Source organism: Tamandua tetradactyla, chromosome 5, assembly GCF_023851605.1.
Source record: "Tamandua tetradactyla isolate mTamTet1 chromosome 5, mTamTet1.pri, whole genome shotgun sequence".
In the NCBI taxonomy this organism is placed as follows: domain Eukaryota; kingdom Metazoa; phylum Chordata; class Mammalia; order Pilosa; family Myrmecophagidae; genus Tamandua; species Tamandua tetradactyla.
In genome coordinates, this window is record NC_135331.1 from 165,490,046 (window position 1) to 165,505,019 (window position 14,974).

Here is a 14,974-nt window from a genome sequence, read left to right on the forward strand (position 1 = left end):
AGAACTTCTTTTGTTGCTCAGATGTGGCTTCTGTTTCTGAAAGCCAAGTTGGTAGATAAACTCACTGTCCTCCCCACTAAATGGGACATGATTCCCAGGGATGAACCTGAACTTGGCATCATGGAATTGAGAAAGCCTTCTTAATCAATAAGGGGAAGAGAAATGAAACAAAGTAAAATTTCGGAGGCTGAGATTTCAAATAGAGTTGAGAAATCATTCAGGAAGGTTTTCTTTGGTATTATATCGATATCCCTTTTAGTTTTTAGTGTATTAGAATAACTAGAAGGAAATACTTGAAACTGTTAAACCATAATCCAGTAGCCTTGATTCTTGAAGATGACTATATAACTATATAGCTTTCACAGTGTGAAAACCTAATCCTAATTGATAGATAGTGAATACCTGTAGAACTTTCCTAGAAAGCAGTTTGATAATATACGTTAAGAACATTAAAATTCTTAAACCCTTTGATTCACTTTTAGATGTTTATCTTAATGAAATAATATGGAATGAGGAAAAAGTGATGTGCAAAGATGTCCAATATAGTTATTTATGATAGTAAAAAATTAGAAACAACCTAAACATTGGACAATGAGGAAGCTGTTACATAAATGACATTACATCTAATGACTGAATATTATGCAACCATTAAAAGGTTTCTGAAAATGATAATGACATGGGAAAATACCCACATCACAGCATGAATTGGCAAAAAACAAAACAAAACAAAAAACGGCAGGATAAAAAACCCTTATTCATAGCAAGTTTGCAACCTCTGTTAAAAGTATATCCACATATGACAATTTTGGCAGGCCATAGTGGCTCAGGAAGCAGAGTTCTCGCCTGCCATGCCAGAGATCCAGGTTCAATTCCCGGTGCCTGCCCATGCAAAAAAAAAAGAACCCCAAAAGTATATCCACATATACAAAGGTATGAATGAACCAAAAAGTGACGGAAAGGAAATACATTAAAATATTAACTAATAGTGATTACTTTTAAATAGTAGGATTATAGGTAAAATTTATATATATCCTTTTATTTTGAATATTTACAACTCATCTATATTTAACAAATAATTTAATCTATAGCCAGAAAAAAAAAAAAGAAATTAATTAAAAACTTTGCCCCAGGCTTTACCAATGCTACTTGGTGTTGACACTGCCAGTAGCAACAGCACAGATTTATTAGGGGGAGTGATAATAACAGACTACACAGACCTCTGTGGCTCCTGTAGTAAGCCAAGTGCCACTTAAAGCTACCTCTACACATAAAAATTCTGCCGTTTTACCTTGGTATTCTGCAGCAAAGCTAGTCCATTGCAGGCATTTGCTAGAAGAAAGTCTCCACTCAGGATAGCTATTTTATTTCCAAATTGCATGTCTTTCAGTGGTCCATCAGAAGATTGTAATTCATTTAAATTTACTATTCCACGGTGTACAAGGAGAGCAGTATGGATAAGTTCTGTGATTTCTGCTAAACTTCTTTGGCTAAAACACGAAAAATAAGATTTGACTTAGTGTAGAACAGCAAGTCCAGATACCGCTTCATCACTAATGTCAGACTTAAGTTTTCAATAATAAAATATTTTTATTTTATTATTCCTTTTTATTTTAGATGTTTTAAAAATATTTTTATTGAGAAATCTTCACATACATACAGTCCATCCACAGTATACAATCAATGGCTCACATATCACACAGTTGCGTATCTATCACCAAGATCATTTTTAGAACATTTGCATCACTCCACAGAAAGAAACAAACAGAAAAAAGAAAAAAACTCATATTTCCATACCCCTTACCCCTTCCTCTCATTGACCACTAGTATTGCAATCTACCCTATTTTTTTTTTACCCCTTATCCCCCACATTTATTTATTTTTTGTCCTTACTTTTTACTTATCTGTCTATTCCCTGAATAAAAGGGACATCAGACACAAGGTTTGCATAATCACATGGTCAAACTGTAAAAGCTCTGTAGTTAAATACAATCATCTTCAGGAATCAAGGCTACTGGAACACAGCTCAACAGTTTCAGATACTTCTCTCTAGCCACTCCAAAACACCATAGACTAAAAAGGGTTATCTATAAAATACATAAGAACAACCTCCAGGATAACATCTCGACTCTGTTTGAAATCTCTCAGCCACTGAAACTTAATTTTGTCTCATTTCTCTCTTCCCCCTTTTGATCAAAAAGGTTTTCTCAATCCGTTGATGCCAGGTCCCAGCTCATCCCAGGAGTTCTGTCCCACATTGCCAGGGAAATTTACACTCCCTGGGAGTCATGTCCCACTTAGGCGGGGAGGGCAGTGAGTTCACCTGTCAAGTTGGCTTGGAGAGAGGCCATGTCTGAGGAACAAAAGTGGCTCTCTGGGGGTGACTCTTACGCAAAATTATAAGTCGGTTTAGCTTCTTCTTTGTGGGAATAAGTTTCATAGAGGCAAACACTAAGATCAAGGGTTCAGCCTGTTGAATTGGTTGTTCCCACTGTCTGCAATAATATCAGGAATTCCCCACATGGGGAAGTAGATATTTCTTCCTTTCTCCCCATCCCCCAAGGGGACTCTGCAAATACTTTTTATTCTCTGTCCAAATTATTCTGGGATATATTGGGACATTACACTAACCTGTACAAACCAACAAGATCTCAAACCCTATTCAAGATACCATGTAATTATGGTATTCAAATAAACTGACTATACAAGTTAAATTATATAAAATGCTACCCAAAATATAAATTTTGCACCAAATAAACATCTGTTTCCTTGGTCTCACACAGAAGTTGAAGTTTCAAAATATGGACCATATCATCCTTTACCCTGTATTCTGATTTATGTAAGTCCTATCCAGATCAGCTTCATCTATATCTCTAGTTGAAGTCTGATCACTTTTTCAACATTTTTAACAGTTGCTGAATGGGGTAATGCTTTAGTGATCTAACTCTGAGTCTCAGGTGTCACATAAATACCTGAAGTTTCAAGGGATGACCAGGTTATACACATAGTTCAATATCTTAGAGTTCAGAAATAACAGTTACAACTCCTGAACACATGTGACTGCTATAAGAGCTTTATAATCTAGGACACTCCACAATTGGTCCTCATGTGATAACCCATGCACTTACTTCCATTTTCCAAGTTCGTATATTATAGTTAGTCCGTATGAATGAGGCATGATAGTATTTGTCTTTTTGTTTCTGACATTTCATTCAACATGCTATCTTTAAGGTTTATTCACCTAGCTGCATGCCTCACAACTTCATTCCTTCTTGCAGCCACTCAGTAGTCTGCTGTATGTATATACCACAGTTCCCTAATCCATTCTGCAGTTGTTGTACCCTTAGGCCACCTCCATCCACTGTGGAACACAAACACTGCCACCATAAACATCAGTGTGCAAATGTCTACTTGTGCTACTACCCTCACTTCTTCCAGGTATATATCTAACAATGGGATTGTAGGATCATTTGGCAACTCCACCCTAGCATCCTATGGAAACACCACACTGCCCTCCAGAGGAGCTGTACCTGTCAGCTTCCCTACCAACAGTAAATAGATAAATCTCTTTCTCCACATTTTCTCAAATACTTATTTCTCGCTGTTCATTTTTAAACAGTTTTACTTGCACATTATACAGGTCAACCTAAGTAAATAGCCATGGTTTCACCATCATAATCAATATGAAGAAATTTCCTTTTCTTCCACACTTTTACTAGAGGCCTCTCCACTGAGTAGTTTGAGATCTATAAGCAGATCTTGAGACACTCTTTCTCTCAAACACTCTCTACTTTCTATCTGAAAAGGCCCCAAAGAGAAGTGGCCACCTTCCATAGTTCCATTCAGACACTTTGCTCTCAGTATACTTTTCCCATCCCATTTCTGAGAAACCCAAATATTCAATAAACACTTACTAGTCTCCAATTGCAGTGGGAACATGCTCTGTGTCAGACGCTAGGCTAAGCACAATATATACACTATCTCTTTTAATACTGCACGCAAAGCTATGGTATTGAGAGTGATAAATAAAATGTAGTCTCTTCCTTCCAGGACCTTACATTTCAGAATGAGACTCAAGACATTTATATATAACAGTAACTAAGATAGAGAAGGTCTTTGAGGAGCTTATAGTATAGTATTACATTTGACAAGATTTTGGAAAATTCCTTTTTTATACTGGTCTATAGTATGGACATTTCTACAATGACAAAGTGTTACTTTTATACTTAGAAAAAATTTAAAAATTGTTAAACATTTCAAACCTTATAGCAAACCTATGATAGGTACCAGCAATCTCTTTTTGTTTTAAACTTTTTTTGGGGGGTGGGGGTAATGCATGGGCCAGGAATCAAATCCAGGTCTCCTACATAGCAGGTGAGCATTCTACCACTGAACCACCCAAGTACCCCCAATCTCTCTTTCTAGATGAGAAAACTGTTCCTCACAAGTTAAATGATTTGTTAAAGGGCACACAGTAGAGTAGAACAGGAAATCTGTTGTAATCTGACTGCTACAAATGGTCTCAAATGAATCATATCTATAGGTTTCCTTGCTATTGTGTAGACCCCTCCACAAAGACTCCAGGCTTGGCAACATGGCTTGCATTGGCCAATAGAACATCAGTAAATATGACAAGCAAAGACAGATCACTGCTTATGCATTGAAGTTAACCCAGTGTACCCACATGAGCAACCCCAGGCAGAAGAACCATTACTCAATACACAGAGTGGTGAGAAATAAAATGACCGCTTTCAAGTCACTAAATTAAAGGGGTAGTTTGCTATGCAGCAATATATACCTGATACAGAAACCAGTATATCTAGAAGTGGAGTACTGCCACAACAAAAATCTAACATGTGTCAGTGGATTTGAATCTGAATGGCGAAGGCTGGAAGCAAAGGCTAGAGAAATAGCAAACTGTTAGTGGAAGCTGAAAAATAGTGAAGACATTCTTATCGAGCTTAGAGAAATGGCATGCTGTGTTACAAGGTAGAAAGAAACAATTGGTAGAACTGTTGCCTGTGTTGGCTTGAAAGATAAAAAATGTATCTAAATAAATTTACAGACCTAGATAAGGAGATTTCCAGGCTAAATGCTAAAAATGTCAGCTGGCTACTTTTAGCAGTGTTTGATAAGGTAGAAGAGAATTGTTTCGTTTTCAAGCAGCATGTAAAGGAACTAAAGAGGAGCAAAGACTTGCTAGGTTGAAAACTGTTTTACATTTCCAATCTCTGCAAAAAAAAGATTGTTAAAGTAAGAAATCGTATTAGGAAAATTTACAAAGGCGGCTATATAAGACCCTTTGTAAATACTTGAAAAAAAGAAAAAGGTGGTTCTTAGTAGATCCCTCAGCTAACAGAACATTTCTAGGTCCTTTTAGAGTATTATCTCACAGCAGCCTCATGCTTAGCTCAAAGTAGAGAGGTCTGTTACAAAAAGAATTATAAATATGGCTTTCAAGGTGTGAAGTTAATTCCAATCAGATTCATAGAAGCCCCCAAAAGTTTTTAATGGAGTTGTCTGAGCTTGGATGAAGAGTGACAGAAACAGACCAAAATGAAGAGGGGCTTCTGGGCCCCCAACTTTCTATGAACAATAAATATGTGTAAACTACTTAGTTACAAGTATAAGCCATTTCTTATTAAAAGGGAAGACAGCCAGAAAAGAGTGGATTATGGAACCAGTCCCAAAGGAACAGAACTGGGCACTAATCAAAATATACTCCTTGCTCCCAGAAAGTAAGAGATTCTGACAACATGTGTCAGCTGGACTTCAAAACTGTTACAGGCAAGTGGTTGCTATGTATCTCTTAACTTTCTTCCTTTTTAAGAGAAGTGACTATTGTGGTTATCTTGTTCCTGGCTCAACACTGTATGTTGGATGTTTGGGAGGGAGGGCAGATAACTTGTCCTTTTAATTCCTATATCTCTGGATCAAAAGGGGATGTGCCCATGGAGCCACATGCATATCTGGATCTAACAGAAATCAAGAGATCATGGACTTTGGACTTGATACCATGAATGGATGAGACATTCAGGTATTGGCAGGGGTAAGCATATTTTGTATATGGAAGAAACATGAATCATTGGGATAACAGGGAAGACTGGGGCAGGCTGTTATACTAATGACTATCAATGAATCATCCCTCCAGGTTTCTACACCTATGTATATTCCACTGACTCTGAATTTCTTAGGGATTTCAGCAAATGTAAGATAAACAGGCTTGGTAAGTATTTTAAAATTGCGGCTTGCCCTCTTGGAATGGTGCCCTGAGACTATATATGAAGAAAGCCTGCTTGTGAATGAAAGACTCTATGGAGATAGGCCCAACTGTCCCAGCCAGTCCCAAGAGGACACACCAGGTGAATGCAACCATATGAATGAAATCTGGAGAAACCAGGAGAAGAGTCCAGCCAACCCAACGAATGAGAAATAAAATAGTTGTTGCTTTAAACTACAAAGTTTGGAGGTGGTTTGTAATGCAATAATAGCTAACTGATAGAGATTCCAAAGCCCAATATTTTTGAACTATAGAATGTATGCCTCCCAGTATGTCAGCGGAGATTTTTTAGAAGTTTCCCTGAAGGAGCTCAATTTGAGCTGGGCCTTGAGAGATAAGTAGGATCTCCATAGCTGAAGAGAAAGGACAAAGACAATAGTAGGGATTAGGAACCCTAGAATAAGGAATACCAGGAATCAAGGTTTAAAGAAGGTAAGAGTAGAAAATGTGAGTAGAGGGTGAAGAGGTGACCAGTGACTAGTTTGGTCATAGTATAGGGTCTATAAGATAAGTGAGAAATTGGAATCTGGAGTCAGGTTCTGGAAATTTAAAGAGTTTGTATTATATTAAGTAGGCAATGTTTCTGAGAAAGAAGGATGATATATGTATTTAATTTTTATTAATAAAACCTAATAACATACAAACATGAACATTCTTAACATATGAACATTCCATACTTGGTGTGCAATCAATGACTCATAATATGATCACATAGTTGTACATTCATCACCATGATCCTTTCTTAGAATATTTGCCTCACTCCAGAAAAAGAAAGAAGCTCATACATACCATACCCCTTACCCCTACTTCTCAGTGACCACTAGTATTTCCCTCTACCCAATTTATTTTAACATTTGTTCCCCCTATTATTCATTTATTTCTAATACATATTCTTTACTCATCTATCCATACCGTAGACAAAAGGAGCATCAGAACAAGGTTTCATAATCACACAGTCACATTGCAAAAGCCATATCATTATATAATCATCTTAGAGAAACATGGCTAGTGAAACACAGCTCTACAGTTTCAGGCATTTCCCTCTAGCCTTTCTAATATGCCTTAAACTAAAAAGGGATATCTATATAATGTGTAAGAATAACCTCCAGGATAACATCTTGATCTGTTTGAAATCTCTCACCCACTGACACTTTATTTTGTTTCATTTTTCTTTTCCTCTTTCGGTTGAGAAGGTTTTCTCAATCCCTTGATGCTGAGTCCCAGCTCATTCTAGGATTTCTGTCCCATGTTGCCAGGGAGTTTTACACCCCGGGAGTCATGTCCCACATAGAGAGGGGGATGGCAGTGAGTTTGCTTGCTGTGTTGGCTGAGAGATAGGCCATACCTGATCAACAAAAGAGGTTCTCTGGGGGTGACTCTTAGGCCTAATTTTAAGTAGACTTAACTTATCTTTTGAGGGGATAAGTTTCATATGAACAAACTCCAAGATTGAGGACTTGGCCTATTGATCTGGTTGTCCTCAGTACTTGTGAGAATATCAGGCCTTATCCAAATGGGGAGATTGAACTTCCCCTCTTTCTCACCATTCCCCCAAGGGGACTTTGCAAATACTTCTCTATTCACTGTTCACTCTGGGATTTATCGGGGCATCACTCTGGACAAACCTACACAATCTCATGCCTTATTCAAGGTTCCATGTACTTATGGTGTTCAATTAAGCTGTCCATATAATTTATATTAGGAAATGCACTAGTCAAAATACAAATTTTGTACCAAATAAGCTTTTTTCTTTAGTTTCACACATAAGTTGAAGTTTTAAAATATGAATTACTATCTATTTTCAACACCCTGCAGGGATGACATATATATATTTTTATTTTTTTTAAATACCAAAAAAAAAAAAACACCAAACGCAAACATTTAACTTTTGATCATTCCGTTCTACATATATAATCAGTAATTCACAATATATGATATATATTTTTTTAAATGATTTAGGAATAGTCTGAAAGGGATATGTAAAATAATCTGAAAAAGCAGAGATCAGTGAGAAAGTTACTACAATTATTAGAAAATAATTATGTAGAGATATACTTAAACAAATAAAGGAACAAACAACTTGTCATCTACAAAAGAAAAAAAATCACATTTCTAATCCCATTTTCCCATTTCAAAAACAGAGAAACAGAATATGTAAAACAACCTAGTGGCCATGTTGTACTTGATTACAAATTGAGGGAATAGGGTCAGAAGAGGAATCAATGAGTTCAACAGCTTCTAAGGAAAGAATAAATACAAGGTTTAAATTAAAATTTCATTATATCCCAAAGAAAATAACTGAGGATGAGTCTACTAAGACTAGTGAAAGAAAATAACTGAGGATGAGTCTACTAAGACTAGTGAGAGGTTAGAACATTTTTTTTCAAAACGGAATATTTAAATTTATCCTTTAAGATGTGTTTAAAAAGAAAGGAACAAAAACATATTTTTTTATTTTTTTAAAAACATATTTTTTATTATTCTGCAAATGCTTTACAGTTTACAAAAAAAATCACCATAAAAGTGTATATTTGTCAGTGTCATGGTCAAGTTCATGGGTCAACTTGGCTAAGTGGTGGATAGGCCTGCCCTGTGGATTTTGGACTCTGTGGTCCCACTGTTACATGAGATACTTTAATAAATTTTATATTGGGGAGTGTTTCCTGTTGATTGTTTCTCTAGAGAACCAGAACTAATAAAATGAGTTCAAGAAATACAATGGAATTATAGGCAAGTATAAAACTCAAGATGGATTAACCATTCGGACAAATCTCTCACGCAGTTCAGCTTATTAAAGGAAGTAATGACTAGCCAAGAAAGAAGTTGTGGGTGTTCTGAATCATCCTAAGGATGAAGATGAGCGATTGTGGGTTTTTAATAAAGATATCTATAATCATAAAACAGTATTCATTAAATAAAAAGCAACCTTTAAGTATAACATAGCCAGAAACAACAAAAACAATGGTAATAATAAAGAGAAAACTCATCTTTTGCACAGTACTCACCATTTACAAAGAACTTTCATTTATATTATCTACTTATAATTCTCATTATAGCAGGTCTAGGTAGATTAAACACTTGATCTAGAACATGGAGTTTTTAAAAAGTGAAGTTGAAACTCAGAACTTGAATTTTTCATCACCTCAAACCTTGTCATAGTGACCAGCGACAATTTAAAATGTTCATTTACCTAAAGAATAATAAATGTTACTGACATTGATGGTACCAACACTGGTGTATACCCACTACAAATTTGTCCAATTTTCATTCTGGTTTCCAAGCACTCTGGAAAGGAATTTTGCTAGGAGAAATTATATTATGAACAAACTTGACTCTGTTCACGGTAACTGGGCAAAGTCCAAATCAAATGATTTAGCCCAACTAAAAATTTGAGTAACAGTCCTGGTTCTGCCTATCACATGGACAAATCCCTTAAACTCTCGGGTCCCTTTTTCTAAATTCTAAGATTCAGCAATTAAAAAACAAACAAACAAACAAAAAACTATTTCCTAAATGGGAAACTGACAGTTAAAAAGACACAAAATTATTGTTATTATTGACACCTACTTTTCAGTAGGAAATAAGAATGAAGTGGCTGGTCATCCTTAAATCTGTCCTGCAATTCTACTATCTAGTACTTTGATCTCAGCTTTTAGGTTTTTATCATGAGATAAACAACTCCAGATCACATGATGCAAGAGTCCAATTTGGTGTATGGTAGAATAGCAGTGACAGTATGAAAGAATTTGGGAAATTTTTCTTCTATCTTTCATTTTAGCCACCCAACGCCATCTATTAAACTTACTATGTACTGAATTGATAAACTTACCTTAAATATAAGTTTTCATGTTATTTTATATACATGTATTTTCATATTCTTGTGTATTTCTAATGCTAACTCGTTTTATTTAAACTTTTCACTGTAGTAACCAATAAAGAACACAAAATTTTCCATTTTAACCATTCAAGCATACGGTTCAGTAGTAATTATATTCACAATATTGTGCTACCATCACTGACATCTATTATCCCTCATTTTTCATCACCTCAAACAGAAACTACTCACCCATTAAGCTATAACTGCCCCTTCCTGCTCTGCCCCTATTGTCCTAGTAACCTTTCAATCACCATCTGTCATTATGAAGTTTGCTTTTAGATATTTCATACAAGTGAGATAACACATTTGTCCTTTCATGTCTGGCTTATTTCATTCAACATGATGCCATTGGGGATCATTCATGTCGCAGAATACATCAGAACTTCATTCCTTCTTATTGCTGAATAATATTCCACTGTATGCATATAACACATTTTGCATATCCATTCTTTTGTTGATGGACCCTTGGGTTGCTTTAATTTTTTGGTTATTGTAAATAATGCCCTATAAACTTTGATGTACAAATACCTATTCAAGTCTCTGCTTTCAAGTCTTTTGGGTATATATCTAGGAGTGGGATTGTCAGTTCACCTGGTCATTGTATGTTCAATTTTCTGAGAAACTGCCAAACTAATTTCCACAGTGCTTGCCTGCACCATTTACAGTACCTCTAGCACTGCCTAGAATGCTTTGAAGAGACTCTTGGTAGAAATATGAACTCTAAAGATACCTCTGATGAGACTCTAGACAGAAATAAGATAAATGTTATTGCAAACTGGAAGGAATGTGATCCTTGTTTTAAAATGGCAGATAATCTGGCAAAATTGACTAGCGGCTTTGGCTGAAAGGCAGATTTTAAAAGCCATGAACTGAACTGGATATTTAGGAGAAGAGATTGCCAAATTAAATGTGGAAAGTGCAGCCTGGTTTCTCCTCACAGCTTATAGAGAAATGCAACAGGAAAGAAATAAGCTCAGAACTGAACTCTTGTGTACAAAGGAACCAGAAATTGATGTTCTGGAAAATTCTGGGCTTCCAGGAAGGGAGACCCCAGAGAATAGTGCCCCACATGATGATTTGGTTAAATGTGGAACCAGTCAGCCATTTCAGAAAAAGCTAGGATAGGAGATGGAGTTATTCAGGAAGTATTTGTGGAAACTCCTGCTGTCTACTGGGCACAATCGATGCTTACTATATAGAAAGCCAACAAGAGTGCTGTGGGACTTGTATAAATGGAGCCGCTGTCAGTCTGAACAGTCCCTCAGAAAAGGGACACATGGGAGGAAAAATAACTTCAGAGGCAGAACTACGGAAGCTGAAGTCTAAAGTCAAGAAACCTTGGGCCAAGACAGCAGACCCACCCAAGCACGTGGAGAGGGTGAGATTGCCCCAAAGGCAGGGGATGGACCTTCTACCTCGTTGCAGTGGAAGAGTGTTATGCCTCAGGCACTGGAGAGGGTGCAGCACATTTCCTGGGGACTGGGGGGAGCCTGGCTGTCACACATGGAGGGGGTGAGTGTTTGCCCTGGAGATGGCAGAGAGCCCAGGTAAACCCCAATCCTTGGAGAGGGTGGAGCAGAGAAAAAGGTGGTCTCCCCAATGTCCCCCAAGGTTGTATTCAGAGAGAGGCAGGCCACTGAGTAGTCCTTTGGAAAGGGTGGGACTGTTGCTTTCTAAAGCCTTGAAGGTAAATGACTCTCAGACTTTGAAATCTAATGGACTTTGCTCTGCTTGGATTCAGTGCCGCTGTGTTCCTTCCAATTACTCCGTATGGAAATAGGTATATGTTTCCTATGACTGTCCCTCTTTTATATGTTGGCAGCAAATAACTTATTTGAGTTTCACAGGTCCAGAGCCAGGGGAGAATTTTGCCTTAGGACAGAACATGCCTGTAACTAACTTTGATGAAACTGTGTACTGTTTTTAATCTTGTATTTGTATTGTCAGTGAAATGGTTTACGGATTTCTGATATTGTGATGGAATTAATGCATTTTGCATATGGGAAAAAAAGTCTTTTTTTAGGGTCCAGAGGGTGGAATGCACTGGTTTGAAAGGATTTATGTACTTTAGAAAACCCACATTTTAATCCTAATCAATTTTTGTGGGACCAACCCTTTCTTTTACTCCATATTCAATAATGTAGGTTGGAAACTTGATTAGGTTATCTCCACGGAGATGTGACTCACCCACTTGTAGGTATTAACTGTTCATTAGAGGGAGATGTGACTCCATCCATTCCAGGTGGGTCTTGATTACTTTATTGGAATCCTTTAAAAGAGAAAGCATTTTGGAGAAAGCTTGAGAATGACAAGATCCACGAGAACTAGAGTCTACCTGCCAGTGACCTTTGGAGATAAAGAAGGAGAATGCCCCTGGGGGAGCTTCATGAAGCCAGAGGCCTGGAGAGGAAGCTAGAAGACATCACCATGTTCGCCATGTGCCTCTCCAGTTGAGAGAGAAATCCTAAACTTCATCATCCTTTCTTGAGTAAGTAACCTCTTGTTGGTGACTTAATTTGGACGTTTTTATAGACTTGCCTTTATTTGGACATTCTCACGGCCTTAGAACTGCAAACTTGCAACTTATTAAACTCCCCTTTTAAAAAGATATTACATTTCTGGTATATCACATTCCAGCAGCTAGCAAACTAGAACACCTTCCAAATAAATTTGGTTAATGGTTTTTCTATTTCTGCAAAGTAAGTTGTTGAGATTTTAACTGGTATTGTATTGAATCTATAAATCCTTTGGGGGTAGAACTGACATCTTACCTATATTAAGTCTTCCAATCCATGGACACAGTATGCCCTTCCATTTATTTAGGTCTTCCATGATTTCTTTTAGCAATTTCTTATAGTTTTCTTTGTATAGTTTTTTTTGTATTCTTAGTTAAATTTATTGCTAAATATTTGATTCTTTTGGTTGCTATTGTAAATGGAGTTTTTTTCCCTTCATTTTCTTCTCAGATTGCTCATCACTAATGTATAGAAATACTACTGGTTCTTGGGTGTTGATCTTGTAACCTGCCACTCTGCTGTACTCATTTATTAGTTTTAGTAGCTTTGCTGTAGATTTTTCAGAATTTTCAACATATAATACCATATTTTCTGCAAACAGTGTGAGTTTTACTTCTTCCTTTCCAATTTGGGTGCCTTTTCTTTTCGTTTTCTTGTCTAATTGCACAGGCTAGAATTTCCAGCACAATGTTGAATAACACAGGTGACAGTAGGTATCCTTGTCTTGTTTCTGATCTTAGAGGAAAAGCTTTCAGTCTTTCCCCATGGAGGATGATGTTAGCTGTGGGTTTTTCATATATTCCTTTTATCACGTTGAGAAAGTTTCCTCCTATTCCTAGCCTTTGAAGTGTTTTCATGAAGAAAGGATGCTGAACTTTGTCAAATGCCTTTTCTGCATCAATTGAGATAATCATGGAGGTCTTCCACTTTGAATTGTTGATATGCTGTATTATATTAATTAATTTTCTTATGTTGAACCAGACTTGCATATCTGGAATAAATCCCACTTGGTCATGTTGTATAATTCTTTAAATGTGTTGCTGGATTCTATTTGCAAGTATTTTATTGAGGATTTTTCCATCTACATTCATTAAAGAGCTTGGTCTGTAATTTTGTAGTATCTTTGTCTGGCTTTGGTATTAGAGTGATATTGGCTTCATAAAATGAGTTAGGTAGCTTTCGCTCCTCTTCAATTTTTTTTGGAGAGTTTGAGCAGGATTGACCTTTTTCTTGCAGAAAATATACCCTTTAGGGAATTAACTCTTTTCATCTGACCTATCTCTTAGACAAGCTTAATTCCGCCCTTGCCTGGTACAGTGCTGGAGCCTGAGAGTCCTTCCAGTTCTATCTAATGAACTGTTAAGGAGTAGGAAAAAAAAGCAAAAATAGCCTTTTTGGAGAGGACCCTGTCTCCTTGGGTTTGTCAATCAAGAGCTTAAGTTGGTGTGTGGCTGTATGTATCTCCAGGCTCTATGTGTCCCCTTTGCTTGAGGTCCAGCCTTTTTCCAGTAGTTTGTGCTGTCCAACTCAGTAAGCCTCTGCTGTTTGTTTGTTTTTTTCCCTATCAGCCCTGTGTCTTCTCTGCTGGGGGTGGGGTGGGGGGCCGGTTGTCTGGGGAACTCCTAGTTCCTTTAGTGTTTATTTCATGTTTATCTGTGCTGGGGGTTTGTTTTCAGTAGTCAGAATTTGTTAATTAATTCTGCATCTGGAGCTTGGTTGAGCTAAGCCCTCGCTGCTAATAAAGCCTGTTTCCTTTCCTTTTGGGTAATCAGCCTGCTGTGCCCATAAGGGAGGGGTGCTGGCCTCCATGACTTGGGGGACTTAAAATTCTGTGTGAGGTCTCGGCCATTCCACCCGATTCAGGCTGCTCTATGCTGTGTATCCGGGAACTGATGTTCCTCCAGTAGTAGTTCTATACCATTCCTGGCTATTTACTAGCTGCTCTGGAGGACAAACTAAATTCCACATGTCACTAATGCCACCATCTTGCCCTACTTCTCCACAAATATCTGTTTGAGGCCCTGTTCAATTCTTTTAGGAATATACCAATAAGTGGGACTATAGTTGCTTTAGAAATTGTATATTTAGCTTTCTGAGCTTAAGTGCCACAGCAGCTGCACCATTTTACCTCCCTCACTAACAATGCTCCTATTTCTTCACATCTCCAACACTTGTTAGTTTCTTTCCTTCGTTCTTTCTTTTAAAACTAACTTTACTACTAACTTTTTTACTAGTAGCGATTCTAGTGGGTATGAAATGGTATCTCATTGTGGTTTTGGTTTGCATTTTCCTAAAGGCTAATGA

At 37.2% G+C, this 14,974-nt stretch overlaps 1 protein-coding gene across 4 annotated transcripts in view; it reads right to left on the minus strand.

Moving 5' to 3' along the window:
* The window catches only part of PDSS2 (decaprenyl diphosphate synthase subunit 2), a 383,533-nt gene that overhangs the window by 140,115 nt on the left and 228,444 nt on the right, over nt 1–14,974 (minus strand). For all 4 annotated transcript variants that reach the window (XM_077162555.1, XM_077162557.1, XM_077162556.1 and 1 more), the window contains exon 3: nt 1,289–1,487. In XM_077162555.1, coding sequence (XP_077018670.1) covers nt 1,289–1,487 — 199 coding nt within the window. The remainder of the gene's footprint in view (nt 1–1,288; nt 1,488–14,974) is intronic.